General features: G+C 48.5%; 1 protein-coding gene across 1 annotated transcript in view; it reads right to left on the reverse strand.

Moving 5' to 3' along the window:
- Window positions 1-20,853, reverse strand: part of PHLPP1 (PH domain and leucine rich repeat protein phosphatase 1) — a 588,343-nt gene that overhangs the window by 21,156 nt on the left and 546,334 nt on the right. Inside the window, exon 14 of the mRNA XM_030207564.1 lies at window positions 18,116-18,232. Within this exon, the coding sequence (XP_030063424.1) occupies window positions 18,116-18,232 (117 nt within the window). The remainder of the gene's footprint in view (window positions 1-18,115; window positions 18,233-20,853) is intronic.

Genomic DNA, 20,853 nt, shown 5'->3' on the forward strand with positions numbered 1-20,853 from the left:
CCTACTTCAGGTAAGAAACTTCGCTTTCTCCGAGGACAAGCAGGCTGATATTCTTATGTGTGGGGTATCCCTAACCCCCAGCCCGGGCTCACTCAAAACAAGAACCATGGGTCAATTGGACCTCGCAACGGCGAGGGCATAACAAGGATTGACCTGAAAGAAGAAACATCTAACTGAGAGTGCAGCCTAGAACAGAATAAAAATGGGCATAGGAGGGTTGGAGTTGGATTCTAAACTGCAAACAGATTCTGCAGCACCGACTGCCCAAACCGACTGTCACGTCGACTGTCCTGCTGAAGGCAGTAATGAGATGTGAATGTGTGGACTGATGACCACGTCGCAGCCTTGCAGATCTCTTCAATAGTGGCTGACCTGAGATGAGGCACTGACGCAGCCATGGCTCTAACATTATGAGCCGTGACATGGCCCTCTAAAGTCAGCCCAGCTTGGGCGTAAGTGAAGGAAATGCAATCTGCTAGCCAATTAGATATGGTGCGTTTCCCGACAGCAACTCCCCTCTTGTTGGGATTAAAAGAAATAAACAACTGGGCGGACTGTCTGTGGGGGGCTTGTCCGCTCCACGTAAAAGGCCAATGCTCTTTTGCAGTCCAAAGTGTGCAGCTTGCTTTCGCCAAGACTTGTATGAGTGCTAGGAAAAAATGTTGGCAAGATAATTGACTGGTTCAGATGGAACTCAGACACCAACTTCGGCAGAAACTTAGGGTGAGTGCGGAGGACTACTCTGTTATGATGAAATTTAAGATAAGGAGCATGAACCACTAGAGCCTGAAGCTCACTGACCCTATGAGCTGAAGCAACAGCCACCAAGAAAATGACCTTCCAGGTCAAGTACTTCAGATGGCAGGAATTCAGTGGCTCGAAAGGGGGTTTCATCAGCTGGGTGAGAACCATGACACAGGAGGAGGTTTGACAGGGGGCTTTGACAAAAGCAAACCTTTCATAAAGCGAACAACTAAAGGCTGTCCAGAGATAGGCTGACCTTCTACACATTGATGGTAAGCACTAAATCACACTAAGGTGAACTCTTACGGAGTTGGTCTTGAGACCAGACTCTGATAAATGCAGAAGGTACTCAAGCAAGGTCTGTGTAGGACAAGAAAAGGGATCTAGGGCCCTGCTGTCACACCAGACGGCAAACCTTCCATTTAAAAGAGTAACATCTTTTAGTGGAATCTTTCCTGGAAGCAAGCAAGACTTGGGGGACACCCTCAGAAAGACCCAAGGAGGCAAATTCTAAGCTCTCAACATCCAGGCCGTGAGAGCCAGAGACTGGAGGTTGGGATGTAGAAGCGCCCCCTCGTTCTGAGTAATGAGGGTTGGAAAACACTCCAATCTCCACGGTTCTTCGGAGGACAACTCCAGAAGAAGAGAGAACCAGATCTGACGTGGCCAGAAAGGCGCAATCAGAATCATGGTTCCGCGGTCTTGCTTGAGTTTCAGCAAAGTCTTCCCCACCAGAGGTATGGGAGGATACGCGTACAGAAGGCCTGTTCCCCAATGAAGGAGAAAGGCATCTAACGCTAGCCTGCCGTGGGCCTGTAGTCTGGAACAGAACTGAGGGACCTTGTGATTGAATTGAGTGGCAAAAAGATCCACCGAGGGGGTGCCCCATGCTCGGAAGATCTTTCTGGCAACAGCCATGCTCAGTGACCACTCATGAGGTTGCATTATCCTGCTCAACGTGTCGGCCAGACTGTTGTTTACGCCGGCTAGATAAATGGCTTGGAGAAACATGCCGTGTTGGCAAGCCCAAAGCCACATGTGTACGGCTTCCTGACACACGAGATCCGGTGCCCCCTTGCTTGTTTGTGTAGTACATCGCAACCTGATTGTTTGAATCAGAATAATTTGGTTGGATAACCGATCTCTGAAAGCCTTTAGAGTGTTCCAGATCTCTCGCAACTCCAGGAGGTTGATCTGAAGACGCTTTTCCTGAAGGGACCAAGCTCCTTGAGTGTGAAGCCCATCTACATGCGCTCCCCACCCAAGGAGGGATGCATCCGTCGTCAGCACTTTTTGTGGCTGAAGAATTTGGAATGGGCGCCCCAAAACCAGATTGGATCGAATTGTCCACCAGTGAAGTGAATTCCGAAAGTCGATGGACAGCTGGATCACATCCTCTAGATTCCCTGCAGCTTGAAACCACTGGGAAGCTAGGGTCCACTGAGCCGATCTCATGTGAAGACGTGCCATGGGAGTTACATGAACTGTGGACGCCATGTGGCCCAGAAGTCTCAACATCTGCCGAGCTGTGATCTGCTGAGACGCTTGAACCTAGGAGACTAGAGACAGAAGGTTGTCCGCTCTTGGCTCGGGAAGATAGGCACAAGCTGTCTTTGTGCACAACAGAGCCCCCAATGAATTCCAATTTTTGAACTGGGTTGAGATGGGACTTTGGGTAATTGATGACAAACACTAGTAGCTCCAGCACTTGAATAGTCATCCGCATGGACTGCAAAGCCCCGTCGTGGGAGGTGCTCTTCACCAGCCAATCGTCCAGATAAGGGAACTCATGCACTCCCAGTTTGCGTAGAGACGCTGCAAAAACTGCCAGGCACTTGGTAAAGACCCTGGGCGCAGACGCCAAGCCAAAAGGCAGCACACAGTACTGAAAGTGCTGCATTCCCAGCCAAAACCGCAGATATTTCCTGTGAGCTGGAAGTATCAAGATGTGAGTGTAAGCATCCTTTAAGTCCAGAGAGCATAGCTAATCGTTTTCCTGAATCATGGGAAGAAGGGTGCCCAGTGAAAGCATCCTGAACTTTTCTCGAACCAGATATTTGTTCAGGCCCCTTAGATCTAGGATGGGACGCATCCCCGGTCTTCTTTTCCACAAGGAAGTACCTGGAATAGAATCCCAGCCCTTCTTGCCCTGGTGGAACGGGCTCGACTGCATTGGTGCTGAGAAGGGCGGAGAGTTCCTCTGCAAGTACCTGCTTGTGTTGGGAGCTGAAAGACTGAGCTCCCGGTGGGCAATTTGGAGGTTTGGTTTCCAGATTTAGGGTGTATCCTAACCTGACTATTTGAACAACCCACCGGTCGGAGGTTATCAGAGGCCACCTTTGGTGAAAAAATGTTAATCTTCCCCCCGACAGGCAGATCGTCCGGAACGGACACATTTATGGTGGCTATGCTCAACTTGAGCCAGTCAAAAACCCGTCCCTGGTTTTTGCTGGGGAGCTGCAGGGGCCTGTTTGGGCGCACGCTGTTGACGAGAACGAGCATGCAGTGGCAGAGCCTGAACCGGCTGTCGAGAAGTAGGAGTGTACTTAAGGCCCCTAGAGGCGTAAGGCGCACTTCTCTTCCCTTTGAAAAACTTCCTGGATGAGGAAGCGGATGCAGAAGGCGCCCGGCGGGAGAGTCCATAGCGTTATCACACTGATAGAGATGATCAATCAACTCTTCGACCTTCTCACTGAAAAGATGACCCCCCCCCGGCAAGGGATATCCGCAATTTTCTGCTGAGTTCTCCCCTCCAGGTTAGAGGCATGCAGCCATGAGAGTCTGCACATCAGTATACCCATAGCAGAAAATCTGGATGTCACATCGCAAGTATCGTAAATGCCCCTGGACAGGAACTTGTGACACGCCTTCTGCTGCCTGACCACTTGGCGAAAAGGCTCGGCCTGCTCCAGTGGGAGTGCATCAACCAAGCTCTCAAGCTGCCGCACTGAGTTCCGCAAATGAAAGCTCGTGAAGAGCTGGAATGACTGAATTTTGGAAGCAAGCATGCCAGCCTGATAGGCCTTCCTCCCAAAAGAATCCAAGGTTCTATGTTCTCGCCCTGGGGGCGCCAAGGCAAAGTTCCTAGAACTCTTAGCTCTTCTGAGAGTGGAATCCACCACCGCAGAGTCATGAGGCAACTGAGACCGGACGAAACTGGGTTCCCTGTGGATCCGATACTGGGATTCAGCCTTTTTGGGAATAGCTGGACAAGAAAGAGGCTTCTCCCAGTTCCTCATCAGCACTTCCCTGAGTGTATCATGAAAAGGAGCTGTGGTAGAAGACTTAGGTGGAGATGGATAATCCAGGACCTCGAGCATCTTGGCCCTGGGCTCATCCACAGTCTCCACAGGGAAGGGAATGGCCTCAGACATTTCCCGCACAAAAGATGAAAAAGACAAGCTCTCCGGAGGGGAGAGCTGTCTCTGAGGTGAGGGGGGTCGAATCAGATGGAAGACCTAGAGAATCTTCAGCAGAGAAAACTCCATGACCCCCATCTTCATCAGATAAGCCATCATCGGATGGGGCTAACAACTCAGAAAGAGCAGCCCGGATCCAAGCCCGTCTCGACATGGAGGTGCGGTGACCTTAATGACAGTTTCGAGAAGTCGACTCTCCAGGAGACTCCGGTGAAGCTTCCTCCAACTGAAGGCAATGGAGAGTTGACCCGGGAGGCTACTGACCCCGATATTGGAAGCGGTACCGGAGAAGGGGGCCTCACCACCGGCAACAGGCTAGGTGCCACAGGAGCTTCCGGCACCGTTGGTACTGGTACCTCCGGTGCCGGACGCAAATGGTGCAGCACCGCTTCCATAAAATCAGGAAAAATAGCCTTGATTCGCTCATCTACAGAAGCTGTCGGGGAAGGCTGAGGTGTCGGTGCGGGCTTCAGAGGCAGAATCTGCAGAGGCTGGGGAGCCGGTACCGGGCTGTCAGACGACCTGCGTGTCGATACCTCCATAACAGAGGGAGAGCGATCCTCTCGGCATCGATGCTTTTTGGGTGCCGAATGCCTCTACGACCCGGAGCTCGCGGTACTGAGTTGATAAGGAGAACGATGACGGTGCTTCTTGGCCTTCGCCTGTCATCGAGACTCCTCGGTATCGGTGAGGAAGACGTGGAATCCACACGCTTCCTTGAGGTCGGTCCCGGGGGGCCTGCAAAGCAGGAGGTGCCGAGGCAGGTGGAGACCCGTTCGATGCATCACTGCTCCCAACGTGCATCGGTCTTTTGGCAGCCTGTACCCGGTCTCCTGATGCCAACGCTGCTCTCGACGTCGACGGTACCGATGTCGATGCCACCGATGCCGAGGTACCGGACCCAAAAGCTTTTCTCTTTGAGCCTCTTGAGAAAGCTGAGTGCGCTTTTTCATTTTTAGGCACAACTTACAGCTTTCCTGAAGATGGTCGGGCCCAAGGCACTGAAGGCACCAGGAGTGCGGATCAGTGCCAGAGATGGTCCGGTTGCAGCGGGCGCATGGCTTGAAGCCGCTGGGCATCTTCGATGACATCGCGGGGAAAATCGCCTCCGCAAAATCAAAGGACGCGATTGTGTCAGAAAAACAGACAGAAAAAAAGGGGAAAATAACCGAACGAGCGACCTAAGAACGGTCGCACGAAAAAAGAAAGAAAACTTAGAAAACGAAAAACTAAGAAATAAAGGATAATTTTTTTTTTTTTTTTGAAACACGAACATCCAAAAAGGGTAAAAACAAACTTCGTTTGAAGAAAAGAACTTCCACTCTGAAGGCCTGGAAACTGCGAAGCGCTGAGAACAGAACTCCGTGTCTCCTCAGACGCGGAAAAGAAAGAACTGAAGAGCGTGACCGCGCGACGTGTGGGAAATCTTGTTCACGCATGCGCAGTACCGGCACCTCGCGCGGTACAACGCTCCAGAAGAAACTTCTGCGATTTTTTAACTAAAATCCTCCCGGGGCTGATGTGACGTCACCCACACATAAGAATATCAGCCTGCTTGTCCTCAGAGAATATTTCTTCCCTCAATGTGTAATTAAACTCTGGAATTTATTGCCAGAGAATGTTGTAAAAGCAGTTAGCTTAGCAGGGTTTAAAAAACGTTTGGATAGCTTCCTAAAACTTCATAAGCCATTATTAAAATGACTTGGGGGAAAAATCCACAGCTCATTTCTAGGATAAACAGCATAAAATGTATTGTCCTGTTTTGGGATCTTGCCAGATACTTGTGACCTGGATTGGCCACGGTTGTAGACAGGATGCTGGGCTTGATGGACCTTCGGTCTGTCCCAGTATGGCAATACTTATGTACTTATGAGCGAAAAATCATCCGAAGACCCGAGTAGTACCTTTTCTGCTCAGTGAAAACACGCTCGAGACACCAAGCCCCCACAAATCACTGCCTGCACCATGAGGGCTGAAACAACATAACTCTGCTTAAGAGGAGACTCAAACCTACAATCCTGCTCCTGCTGATTCTTCAACATCGCACCACCATCCCCTATTGTGTTCAGGGATGGAATAGAGGTATGACATGGAACGAGCCAACCTGAAAGGGGAGTCAGGCAACTTTCACTGAGTCTGAATCATATCCCAGATGTCCTGATGCATTGGGAAAGACCATCCAGCCTTAATACCCTTCACCAGAGGGTCCAACTTACTCGGCTCCGAGACCGTTTGCTCCTCCTCAAAATCTGATACTGAAAAGACTTGTGCAAACGGTTCCTGCAGTTGCTCCCAGTGGAAAATCTGGACCACCGAAGAAGCCTCCCTCAAGGGTAACTCTTTCACCCAAGGATCCACAACCCCAGGGTTCCCTTTCATCTGGTCCTCATCATGCAGAAACTGTCCTTCCTCAGAGTACAAGGAGGTGAAATCAGTCTTCCTCCTGTTACCAGCTCAGTCTCTGCCTTTTTGAGAGGGACCCCCCCCCCCCCCCCAAAAAAAAAAAAAATTGTGACTGGCACCCTCATGTGCTGCAGACTTCCACAGACAAAATGTTTTATACATGGTCAGCACAAACTCCAGGAAAAAAACAACCTCCGAAGCCTTCCCCCAGTTCATCTGGTATCCTAGACCCTGTGGGAGGAAAAAAGCTGCCTCAAGACATAGGTGCTGAGCTGGAGAAGCTTACATTTTCAAGATGGCAGTTGTTCCCACCAAAATCGCGACTGTCACCACATCCGTAGCACTCTTACTGCCTGTGGATTGAAGTAGTTCCTGACTCCGGTCTGGAGACAATTATGGCACTGACTGAGCCTCAGCCATAGGACCGGGAAGCATGCAGTCCCAACAAAACTTACACACACTGGCCACATTGAGACTGCGCCTCTGAAAGACTCTGCAGCGTCCAAGAAACAGGGAGGGTGGGGGTGTGTACCCAATCGCCGACTCTTCCTGATTCAGTCCAAAGAGTGCAAGGGCAAAAACTGGACCAGAGAGGCTGTAAGTGTAGTCAGCAAACTGCTGAAGAACCTTTTTTTTTTTTTTTTTTAAATGGAATGAGGCACACCTCCCAGGTACTCAAGACCCCAAGTTATTCAAATAGGTGCAGAGGCTTTTTAAAAAAAAATTTGATCTTGTCACATCCTCCACCTGCTGGAGTCTGAAAGGGACTGCACAGTTTAATTACAGGCTCTGCCAGAAATCTGTGGTTCTCAGTCTCCACCTGCTGGTGGGTGTGCGTAACCCATCTAGGCTGGTCTAGAGGGACACAGAAGGTTTGGGTTGTAATTTGACACACTGAACAAGTTATCCCCCCCCCCCATGTCTTTCTAAAGTGCAAAAACTTATTTCAAAACTGTTTCACTTTGGAAATGGTAGCAGAAAGTTCTGTAAGAGAGGGGGACTCTAAGATGACCATTTCTCACACTCATCGGGAACTTGGAGAAATTTATACCTTTACCCTCTCCTCCATACCCTGTAGAAGCACAGGTTTGTAAAACACAGCAAAGATTGGGGGGGGGGGGGGGGGTTATGATCAAAATTCAACATTTCCATATTACACAAGTGCCAATGCTTATGTCACTACAATCTGTGAACCTGATTTACCAAGCTTCTTTCCTTCCCCTGAAACCACCTTAGGCAGAAAGGAAGGCACCGTACGAACAGTTAGCCCGGATTGCGAGAACTGTAGAAAAGGATCCCGACAGGAAAGAGCCTTAAGCTCAGACACTCTTCTTGCCGACGTCATTGCCACTAAAAAAAACTGTTGAGAGTCACATCCTTCTCAGAAGCCCGTTTAAGAGGCTCAAACAGAGATCTCTGGAGCGCCTTCAACACGAGCCCCAGGTACCAAGCCGGACAGGGCGACCACAAAGGAGGACGGAGATGAAGCGCCCCTCTGAGAAATCGGACAATATCCGGATGAACAGCAAGGGACAAGCAGGAGACTTTCCCCCGGAAGCAGGCCAACGCTGCCACTTGACCTTGAAGGGAATTGTAGGCCAGGCCCTTTCGTAGCTCGTCTTGCAAAAAATCCAGCAAAAGCGAGACTGTCACCAGAGTCGGTGAGATAGACTTTGGAGTACACCATGCCTCCAAAGTGTGCCAGATCCGAGCATAAATTGCAGAGGTAGACCGCATGCGAGCCTGCAAGAGCATGGCAATAACCTTATTAGAATAGCTCTTGTCCCTCAATTGCGCCCCCTGAAGAGCCAGGCCGTAAGACCAAAGCAGCAAGTATCTTCCATAGTCACCGGACCCTGAACTAACAAGTTCGGAACCCGAGGCAAAGGAAGAGGCACATCCACCAGCATCCGCTGGAGATCCGTATACCACGGACGCCTTGGCCAATCCGGGGCGATGAGAATCACCAATCCTTGGTGCAGGCGAATCCGCAGTAGTACTCGCCCTATCAAGGGCCAAGGAGGGAACACATACAGGAGGCCCGAGGGCCAAGGTTGAGCCAGAGAATCCAACACTGCCGAGCGAGGATCTCTCCTTCTGCTGAAAAAGCGAGGAACTCTGGCGTTTACGCTTGACGCCATGAGGTCCAAGCCTGAAGTCCCCCATTTGGCACAAATCTGTAGAAAAACCTCTTCTGCCAGGTCAATTTGATGTCTGCTGAGGAAATCAGCTAGTACGTTGCTCTGACCGGCTATGTGAGCCGCAGACAGCAGCTCTAGGTGGCGCTCGGCCCAGTTGCAGATCTGAGACGCCTCCGCAGCCAGGGCCCTGCACAGAGTGCTGCCCTGACGATTGATGTAGGCTACTGCTGTCGTGTTGTCCGACAGAACTCGGACAGGAAGACCCTTCAGCGTCCTGTGGAAGGTCAGAAGAGCCTGGAATATCGCTCTCAGTTCCAAGCGATTGATGAACCATCCCGCTTCCGCGGTGGACCACAGACCCAGAGCATAGCATCCCCGGCAATGAGCTCCCCAGCCCGAAAGGCTGGCATCCGTTATCACCAGACACCAAAAAGGAAGAGCCAGTGGCACCCCCTGCCGCAGCATGCTGTTGGAAAGCCACCAATCCATACTGCGCTGGGCCGCAGGAAGCCACGTTAGTCTGCGTTGGTATTCCTGGGAAATCAGAGACCATTGCTAAAGCAGAGCAAGCTGCAGCGGCCTCATGTGAGCTCTCGCACAGGGAACCACCTCTATGGTGGCCATCATCGATCCCAGGAGCTGAACAAAGTCCTAAGCTTGAGGGCGAGGCATCCGCAGGAGCAGGCGGACCTGATTCTGAAGCTTGAGACACCTGTTGTCGGGAAGAAAAACGAACCCCGAAGCAGTGTTGAACCGGACCCCCAAATACTCGAGAGAACTGAGAGGGGGTCAGGTGACTTTTGGGCATATTGACTACCCAGCCCAGAGTCTGAAGAACTGTAACAACTCTGGCTGTGGCAACTCGGCTTTCGTCTGCCGAATCCGCTCTGATAAGCCAGTTGTCGAGATAAGGGTGAACTCTGATACCCTCTCGCCTGAGAAAGGCAGCCACCACTACCATCACCTTGGAAAAAGTCCGAGGGGCAGTTGCCAGGCCGAAAGGCAAGGCGTGAAACTGGAAATGTTGGCTCAATACCGCAAACTGGAGAAACCACTAATGCGGCGGCCAGATGGGAATATGCAAATACGCTTCCTTGAGGTCCAGAGACGTGAGAAACTCTCCTGGCTGTACCGCCACAATGACGGAGCGCAGGGTTTCCATACGGAAGTGTCGCACGCCTAAGGCCTTGTTGACTCCGCGTAAGTCGAGGATAGGTCTGAACGATCCGCCTTTTTGAAGCACCACAAAATAGATGGAGTAGCAACCGCAGCCGCGTTCGGTGGGAGGAACCGGAACCACCGCTCCGAGCTTCAGCAACACCTGCAAGGTCTCGTTTACTGCCGCCCACTTGACGACAGTGCCGCATCGGGACTCCAAAAACACGTCTCCCACCAGGGCAGCGAATACTAGTCGGTTATCTTCTCTGATCAGGTCCAGAACCCACTGATCTGATGTAATCTTGGTCCACTCCTCGAGAAAGAGGGAGAGACGACCCTCTACTGCGGGAACCGATGAGTAGACCGGCACCCCATCATTGTGGAGGACGCCCCTGAACTGGACGTTGCTCGGATGCCGCAGCGCGTTTGTCCAAACGAAAGGAGTTCCTCTACTGGAAACGGGTACGTTGACCAAACCCCGCAGAGCGCCCTGGGCGATACCTACAAGCTTTGCGAAAACGTGGCCTGGAAGAGGAGGGGAAAAGAAGGACTTTTGGAAGACGGCCTCGGCCTATCCTCAGACAACCGTTGGGACTAGAGTCCCCTAGGCCCTTAACAATCTTCTCCAAATCCTCCCCAAATAAAAGGCCCCGAAAGGGTAACCTCACCAGCCTTTCTTTAGAGGCCATGTCAGCCGCCCAATGCCGGAGCCAAAGAAGGCGGCGGGCAGCAACCGCCATCGACATCTGCTGAGCCGAAGCTCTGACCAGATCATAAAGGGCATCAGCCAAAAAAAGACAGGGCAGACTCCATTCGCTGGCCGACCTCAGCGAGGGAACCTGCTCCATCGGCAGGCTGCAACCAGGAAAGGCAGGCCCGGGCTGCATAGGAACTGCAAATAGCCGCCCGTAAGGAGAGGACAGAGATTTCAAAGGACCGCTTCAGCGCGGATTCTAGCCGCCGGTCCTGCATATCTTTCAAAGCGACCCCTCCCTCCACCGGGAGAGTAGTCTTTTTAGTCACAGCCGTGACTAACGTATCCATTTTAGGCATCCCAAAGAGGGCCAACCGACTTTCACTCAGAGGATAAAGGTAACACATAGCCCTGGCCACCTTCAAGGGACCATCAGGGTCAGACCACTGAGCTGAAATAAGCTCTTGGATGGAAGCATGCACGGGAAAAGCCCGAGAAGGCTTCTTAGTACCAGCCATCCAAAGATTAATAGAAGAGGCAAAGCCCTCGTCAGGATCTTCAATACAGGATGACCCTAAAGCGGTTCGGATTTTCAACCGCGACGAGCTGCCAGCTCTCATTTCTGTATTTAAACACAGAAATGAGAGCTGGCAGCTCGTCGTGGTGGAAAATCCGAACTGCTTTAGGATCATCCAACTCCTGTGGCAAGCAGCTACCCTCGTCTGGATCCTCAGTCCGTGAGGGCCTGCCAGACCCCTAAGACTCCCTGAAACTAGACCACGGGGGAGAACAGGATGAAGAGTCCCCCTCAGATGGGTATTCACTCATCTACGCTTAGTGTCAGACAAAAGCTTGGGGGAAGAAATAAAGTCTCCAGCAGACGCTGGACTATCAAGAACTGGAGGCAACCCAGTCCGAAAGAAATTGTCAGGAGCCTCAGGCAGTGCTCTTTTTAACAAAAAAGCCTTAAAAAGGAGATAGAGCAGCTTTTAAACTAGAAATGGGGGGAAGGCCGACAGTCGCTCAAAAGCGCATGGTTCGGGAAAAGGTATCTTGCAAAGATACCTCACAAACAGGGAAGATAGGGTTTCTGGATAGTGAGGTTGCACAACAGACCGTGGTAGGCCAGGTGCCCTTAAATACAACTAAAGATCAGACAAAAGATGTCAAATCAATAGTGTCAGGTACTAAGCATCATGCAAATAAGAACAACAAACATACTCTGAAATGTCTATATGCAAATGCTAGGAGTCTAAGAAATAAGATGGGAGAGTTGGAATATATTGCACTAAATGAAAAATTGGATATAATAGGCATTACTGAGACCTGGTGGAAGGAGGATAACCAGTGGGACACTGTCATACCGGGGTACAAAGTATATCGTAGTGATAGGGTGGACCGGACTGGTGGAGGGGTAGCATTGTATATTAACGAGAGCCTTGACTCAGATAGATTACAAATTCAGCAGGACACAAATCACACCTTTGAATCACTGTGGGTTGAAATTCCATGTATAAAAGGGAAAAAAATGGTGATAGGAGTGTACTACCGTCCGCCTCGCCAGGATGAGCAGGTAGACACAGAAATGATAAAAGAAATCAGAGACGCGAACAAAATGGGCAATGTGATAATAATGGGTGACTTCAATTATCCAAATATAGACTGGGTAAATGTAACATCGGGACACGCTACAGAGATACAATTCCTTGATGAAATCAAGGACAGCTTTATGGAGCAACTGGTGCAGGAGCCGACGAGAGAAGGAAAAATTCTAGACTTGGTCCTTAGTGGAGCGCATGATCTGGTGCGGGACGTTATGGTACTGGGGCCGCTTGATAACAGTGACCATAATATGATCAGTTTTGACATCGACCTTGAAGTAACTGTACACAGAAAGTCAAATATGTTAGCGTTTAACTTTAAAAAAGGAGACTATGATAAAATGAGAAGAACGGTAAAAAAAAAAAAACTTAGGGGGGGCAACTGAGAGAGTAAAAACTGTACAACAGGCGTGGACGCTGTTCAAAAATACCATCCTGGAGGCCCAGGCCATACATATTCCGCAAATTAGAAAAGAAAGACGGAAGTCTTCAACCGCCTGGTTGAAAAGTGAGGTGAAGGAAGCTATTAGGGCTAAAAGAAACGCCTTCAGAAAATGGAAGAAGGAACCGTCTGAAAATAACAAGAAACAGCATAAGGAGTGTCAAAACAAATGCAAGGCGCAGATTAAGAAGGCCAAGAGGGAGTATGAAAAAAAGATAGCATTAGAGGCAAAAAAAACATAGTAAAAATTTTTTTTCGGTATATTAAAAGCAGGAAGCCGGCAAAAGAATCGGTTGGGCCGCTGGATGACCGAGGGGTAAAAGGGGCGATCAAGGAAGACAAAGACGTAGCGGAGAGACTGAATGAATTCTTTGCTTCGGTCTTCACCGAGGAAGATTTGGGTGGGATACCGGTGTCGGAAATGGTATTTCAAGCGGACGAGTCGGAGAAACTTACTGACTTCACGGTAAACCTGGAGGACGTAATGGGGCAGTTCGGCAAACTGAAGAGTAGCAAATCTCCTGGACCGGATGGTATTCATCCTAGAGTACTGATAGAACTGAAAAACGAGCTTGCGGAGCTACTGCTAGTGATATGCAACTTATCCTTAAAATCGAGCGTGGTACCGGAAGATTGGAGGGTGGCCAATGTAACGCCCATTTTTAAAAAAGGCTCCAGAGGAGATCCGGGAAATTATAGACCGGTGAGTCTGACGTCGGTGCCTGGGAAAATGGTAGAGGCTATTATTAAAAACAAAATTACAGAGCACATCCGAGGACATGGATTACTGAGACCAAGTCAGCATGGCTTTTGTGTGGGGAAATCTTGCCTGACCAATTTACTTCAATTCTTTGAAGGAGTGAACAAACATGTGGACAAAGGGGAGTCGGTTGATATTGTGTATCTGGATTTTCAAAAGGCGCTTGATAAGGTACCTCATGAAAGGCTACAGAGGAAATTGGAGGGTCATGGGATAGGAGGAAATGTCCTATTGTGGATTAAAAACTGGTTGAAGGATAGGAAACAGAGAGTGGGGTTAAATGGGCAGTATTCACAATGGAGAAGGGTAGTTAGTGGGGTTCCTCAGGGGTCCGTGCTAGGACCGCTGCTTTTTAATATATTTATAAATGATTTAGAGATGGGAGCAACTAGCGAGGTAATTACATTTGCTGATGACACAAAGTTATTCAAAGTCGTTAAATCGCGACAGGATTGTGAAAAATTACAAGAGGACCTTACGAGACTGGGCGGCTAAATGGCAGATGATGTTTAATGTGAGCAAGTGCAAGGTGATGCATGTGGGAAAAAAGAACCCGAATTATAGCTACGTCATGCAAGGTTCCACGTTAGGAGTTACGGACCAAGAAAGGGATCTGGGTGTCGTCGTCGATAACACACTGAAACCTTCTGCTCAGTGTGCTGCTGCGGCTAAGAAAGCGAATAGAATGTTGGGTATTATTAGGAAAGGTATGGAAAACAGATGTGAGGATGTTATAATGCCGTTGTATCTCTCCATGGTGCGACCGCACCTTGAGTATTGTGTTCAATTCTGGTCGCCGCATCTCAAGAAAGATATAGTAGAATTGGAAAAGGTGCAGCGAAGGGCAACTAAAATGATAGCGGGGATGGGACGACTTCCCTATGAAGAAAGACTAAGGAGGCTAGGGCTATACAGCTTGGAGAAGAGACGGCTGAGGGGAGACATGATAGAGGTATATAAAATGAGTGGAGTGGAACAGGTGGATGTGAAGCGTCTGTTCACGCTTTCCAAAAATACTAGGACTAGGGGGCATGCGATGAAACTACAGTGTAGTAAATTTAAAACAAATCGGAGAAAAATTTTCTTCACCCAACGTGTAATTAAACTCTGGAATTCGTTGCCGGAGAAAGTGGTGAAGGCGGTTAGCTTAGCAGAGTTTAAAAAGGGGTTGGACGGTTTCCTAAAGGACAAGTCCATAAACCGCTACTAAACGGACTTGGAAAAATCCAAAATTCCAGGAATAACATGTATAGAATGTTTGTACGTTTGGGAAGCTTGCCAGGTGCCCTTGGCCTGGATTGGCCGCTGTCGTGGACAGGATGCTGGGCTCGATGGACCCTTGGTCTTTTCCCAGTATGGCATTACTTATGTACTTATGTACTTATGCATCAGCAGCACAAATTCAGGGGAGAAAAACTCACCCTGTGCATCCGCCCCCACATTGGGGGAAGCAGAGGCAATAGCTCCTCTAGAAACCTCAAAACGAGGCGTCCCCCTGCACTCAGACCCCTCCGCAACCGCGAGGGTCAAGTCACACGGCGCCTCCAAGATGGCGCCCACTGCCAACTCCATCGGGTGGGAAGAATCATTGCCCACCATGCTTGTGCCAGCACTAGCATCAAGGCACCATGTGCTGCAAAGCCCCGCTGCTGATCTGCATTTCCCACAGTGGGAGCAGTGCTTAACCCCTTCAGCAGCCATCAAATACAGAAAACTTTCCCAGCACAGAGCGCTGTCAGCAGGAACCTCCCCGGAGGAGCTGGGCACCATTCTCACTTCTTGCAAAAGTGACAGGAGGTTGTTGAATTTCGTCAGCATGTGCCTCGCTGCTCATTTCATCATCTGTTTCATCATCAGCTGTTGCCTGCGTGTAGGTGCATATCTCGACATCAGTGCTGTCGTCAGCTGTTTGTAGATCGTAATCAACAGCTACGTAGTGATGAAACTCTTCAGTAACACCGGCTGGGATGTCAATAGCCTGTTCATCTGACGCGTTTGCAACAGCTGCATCTATTTCGTCCCTCTCCACATCCTTAACAAAGCTTGCCCGCTTGTAGCAGTTCACAATTGTTGCCTGTGTAACATGATTCCAGGCTTCTTTCTGCATATGTAGGGAATCCAACATTGATAGATTACGAGCCAGTTCAACAGCAGGTTTATCCTTGCCAGTCTGGTCATCCATAACGCTTATCAGACGACGTAGCACAACAGCCCGATAATGTTGTTTGAGATTGGCTATTATGCCCTGATCCATAGGTTGGATCAGGGCATAATAGCCAATCTCTCCATAGGTTGGATCAGGGCATAATAGCCAATCTCGAACAACATTATCGGGCTCTTGTGCTACGTCGTCTGATAAGCGTTATGGATGACCAGACTGGCTGCTGAAAATCCATAGGTTGGATCAGAGAGGTAGTGTTTGGTGGCAGGAAGACCACCTTGACGTTAGACAGCTTGACATCATCACTGTGTGCAGCACAATCATCACAAAGCAACAAAATATGACGCTTTTGTGCCCGCATTCTAGTGTCTAACTTCTTTAGCCACTGCTTCCAAATTTCCCCAGTCATCCATGAATTTGCGTTAGCCTCGTAAGACACAGGAAGTCGCTTAACATTCTTGAAGCAACTGGGCTGTTTGCTCTTTCCAATGACGAGTGGTTACAGCTTCTCACTGCCATCCATATTGCAGCAAAGGAGGATCGTCAGTCGGTCCTTCAACGTTTTACCTCCTGTAGTTTCGGCTTCTTTGAATGCAAGTGTTCCGTCAGGAATCGCTCACCAGTAGAAACCGTTTTCATCAGCATTGAAAATGTCACGAGGTGCAAACTCATTCAAGAGGGTAGGAAGAACTGAAACAACCCAATTTTCAGCACCAAAGTCATCAACGTCTTGTTTTTCACCATGCTGTTTCTTGAATTTTATGTTGTTCCTCTCCTTCCATCTTTCCAACCATCCAACAGTGGCTTTGAATTCAGTTAGTCCAAGACTTTCAGGTAGCTGATTAGCTTTCTCCATAAGCAGTAGACCACTGACAGGAAACTGTCTGCTCCTGACTTGAGAAAACCATCAAAGAAGAGAATCTTCTACATCCTCAGGTTTTCCCGCCCATTTACGTTTCCGGTGTGGATTTGTATTGTTTTGCCAGTCTTCCAGAAGCTGGTCTTTCTGCTTCACGATACGTGAAATCTGACTGGGATTGACACCATATTCTTTAGCATCAGATGCTCGACTGTTTGTTTTCTAATTTTTTAAGAGATTCTATTCATTCAGCCAGTGTTAAAGTCTTACAATTGCATGACGATGAATCCAGTGCACACTCTAACAACATTCTTTTGCTTCTTCTGCATGTGGCAGTTAATCAACGAGATTTCAAATTTACCGCCCCTTTGTCACGTGTCAATCGGCTTCCATATTCCGTGCGTGCGCTTATGCGGAGTCTTTCCTGCAGAGGAGCGGTCTTAAACCATGCATATAAGTGAATCTTGCAATCAGTGGTGCGCTAAACCGAAGTTTGTCCCCATAGAAATTGATGGCGCCAAAAACGGGACCGAAGTACGGCATGCAGTTAAACAGAGCATGTGCTTATCCGATGTGCACTTAAATGGAATGCACTGTACATATATATATATGCTTTTATTTGCATCTTTAGTTTGTTCATATGAGTGGCAACCACACTACTATATTTTTCTTAAAGAAGCACTTTGACGATTGCATTACAATTTTCTACCAGCTGAACAGAGCACGCTCCAGGTTCAGCTCACTATCCTCTATTCTTATAATTTATCTTTCAGTTCTCCCAAATTTGGTTCTCTTGCTGGACATGAAAATAGTTTTACAGTAAGCTGTAATTATTTTATGCCAGCTGGAACTGCATCTCTGCACTGGTCTCTTGTCCTTACCCAGAAGCACAAATCAGATGCATTTGTGAAGCATCTGGGCCTTACTGTACAAAATACACAGTCTTGAGTCATTTGCAGCTAACCTTCCCTTGTGTGCAATAGTATTTTATGGTCTCTTAGTTTGCCTCACTGTATACTGCCTGTGCTTGATAACCTGCATTCCTGCCTGAATTCCTTGCTGGTGCTTCTTGTGGCATTTTAGCTGAACAAGAATTTTCAATCTAAAACACCACTGAAAATGTATACCTGCCCACCCTCCCCACCTCCAACAAACTTCACCTTCCCTGAAGAAACTCTCCATAACATACTGACAAATGAAGGGATGCTATGTTTATGAAAGCTTGAGGCACTATTCACAGGTAATCCAAAGGGGTCAGCATAAGGAACATTTTGTGGAGAAGTTTAGGATGGGTGGTCTAGAAAGATATGCTAGTTACCTAGGGAACTTTGTCCTTAAATGCCAGACTTTCAATATACATGCTTTCAAGACCATCTCTTTCCTCCCCTCCATTTGAAGTTTCAATATTGCCCTTATATGCTTGGGTAACATGCTCTTGGGAAAGATGATGTTGTCCAGGGAGCAGAGCTGCATTTGAATACTTAGACTGTTCTCAGGCTCTCTAGTCTTCAAAGGCAGACAGTCCGTGTCCCTGGTCTCTTAGCAACCCTTTCCAACAAAGCAGCAGCAGCCCTGGAGTAGGCAGGGCACATCTCTTATAGTTGGCCTGCCCAATTCTCTGTACAAAAACATTTTCATGTGATAAATTAGCGCCTGTTTCAGAAATGTTTTCTACTTTCCTGTGCTGCCACTCCCTTGTTTTATTCTTCAATAATCATGGACTGATGACCTACTTGTTTTTGACTCCCGAGGCCTCGGTGTACCCATGGCTCCACACTGCTGGAATGCTTGAGGCATCATTGGCTGAGAAGCCTGTCGAAGGCTGATCAATCTTGAAACAACGGATGTTGCTATAAGGAGAAACAGGAATTTGAAGGAAAGAAAAATGAAACTATTGAACTGTAAAATACAAAAAGAATTATGGAGGGGGGGGGGGGGGGGAGGAGGAAAGAAACATTCACTGAATTGAATGACAGGTTTATTGAATACAAGTAGCCCAAGCACAAAAAGCTAGAGTAGACCAAAGCTTATGAATGGCATAGGGTCTGCCCTCAGCTTTCTGGGCACTTGATAAGAAAAGGGGCTTGTGCAGAAACTAACCTTGTGCAACCCCCCCCCCCCCCCGAATTAGATGCTTGCACACATCCTATTTAAATGGATGGTAATACAGCTGCAAAGAACTGCTACAGAAACCTAAGGTGGTAAACAAGAACACCAGATAAAAGGAGGCATAGAAGGGATGGGTCCTGCAGACTAACACCAAGGCAGCCAGCAGTCCCATTACTTGCTGCCTCAGGTCACCTCCATCCCCTTCCCCATAAATCTCCTAATCCCCTCTCCACCCCTACCAAAAACAAACAATTCCTGGTACTCTAGTGAACCACAACCCCACCCCCCAAAACTCAAAAAAATATTTGTGGTAATCTAACGTACCATGAACTCCCAGCCTCCCCCCCACATACCTTTAACCAGAGGCAGGAGCAATACTCACACGCTGGGCCCCCATCTAGCAAAATTGCAGCACCTGGCCCTGTATAACACATCTGGGATGTGCCATGCAGGATCAATCGGTCTGCCAAATAAAATAATTTTTCTCTTAGCTGGTAGTGTTTGCTCAGTCTACCAAGTAAAGTGAAAATTCCTTTATTTGGCAGACTGATTCCACATCGCGCATCCCAGGTGCATATGCGGTATCAGGAGACATTTCAAAAAGACTGCAGTGCGGAGGCAGGAGCCAATGTACATTGCTGCTGCTTCTGATTAATGGTATGTGAAAAAGGTGGAGGGGACCACTACACTATCATGGATTTTTTGGGTACTGTTTTGGGGGGGAGTGTCAGAGTTTTTGGGTGGGGGGAGGTGACCCCTTGCACAACCTCTTTTTTTTTCTATTGTCTCCTTTTCTGTCAGGCTCACACATTGACAGGTAGGGAGGGGATTTTTGGCTAATCAGCAGCAAACTGTTACATTCTATCGCCACAGTATGTGCTGCATTTTCTGTTTTTCTGGCAGCACAAACTTTTAAAATGTGGCGGTAATTTGCATGCCATTAGTTTACTACATTGAAGGCAAAAAACTGTGCATTCAGGCCCCAATGATCATTTCCCCGCGCTGTTCCAAACAGTGCTGTAAAATTAGCGCTGGAACAGCGCAAGGAAATAAAGCCCTGATGATCAGAGCAAGTAACTAAATCTAACATCTAAATAAAAAAATCAGGTGAGATTGCTGATTAGGTGAATTTATGAACTTCCCCCTTGCCTTTCATTAAATTACACAACAAAAATATCTTAAAGGTATGTCTAATTGCTACCTAATCTGAATGCACTAACATCTTCACTTGCCTTCTATATATAGTCCTCAAGAACTCTTCCAAAAGGATAAACACCTCAAGACTTGATCTCACAAGTTAAGATGAAGAGTAACAATAGATAAGGGCTGGGACTCGCTCCCCAAGTGGCTAGGGATACCGTGGAGGTGGTATTCAAAGACCCTGGCTGAGGGACTTTCAGTCATTTTGAAACAGTGACATCTGGTGGCTGTAGTTAGGATCAAATTGGGCTGCAGGGTTCTGAAAGGAGTAGAGAATGACATGGGGATGGGGACATGTGGTAAAGGTAAACATTTTGAAGGGAGTACCACAGATGCGGAAGAAAAACTGTTTACCACCCCACAGGAATGGTAAAACAAAGCAAAAGTATTTGCCACAGATTACCACATGACTCCATTTCCTCCTGACCCCCCACAACCAGTGATCTGGCATCTCCTTTTGCCTCTGAATTCCCCCCCCCCTCCCCGTGTAATTAAAAAAAATTGTATTTCCTTCCAAGGACTGCAGCAGCCAGTAGCGATTCTCCCGCACTGCAGTGTTGCCGGATGGAAAAAATTTGTCACGCCCAAAGCCAGCCCAAAACTGCACAAAGTCAATTTGAATGTGAATGACACCATTAATAAATATTGAGGCCATTTGCATACAAATGACATCATGAAGCCCACCTCCGTGGGGCTTCTATTGTCCGCAGCCGCGGGAAAACCAGCCAACCCGCGACCACCCACGGTGGGCGAAAAAACCACCAGCAGGGCTTAAAAAAAGCTGCCCAAAATCCCGGAACCCACATGCAGCGTGAAAAAGCCGCAGCGACTCGCGGAAAGGAGCCCAACTGGGCGAGAAACCCACAACCCTGGCAACACTGCCGCACTGCTCATGCTGACTCAACAGCCTCCTCTCTGATGCAACTTCCTGTTTCTGCTCAGGAAGCAGACAGAAGGCTGTTGAGTCAGCATGAGCAGTGTGTATTAATTGCTACTGGCTGCTAGAGACCTCTGAAAACAAATACAACGGGGGAGGGGGGGGGGGGGGAGGGAGAGAGAGAGCTGAGAGGCAAAAATAGATGCCAGACTGCAGGTGTCAGTAGCACACCCAGCCCAATCTCAGCATACTCTGCCTTCCCAGAGCTCTCTTCCCTCCTTCTCA

Source organism: Microcaecilia unicolor, chromosome 1 (assembly GCF_901765095.1).
Source record: "Microcaecilia unicolor chromosome 1, aMicUni1.1, whole genome shotgun sequence".
Classification (NCBI taxonomy): Eukaryota; Metazoa; Chordata; class Amphibia; order Gymnophiona; family Siphonopidae; genus Microcaecilia; species Microcaecilia unicolor.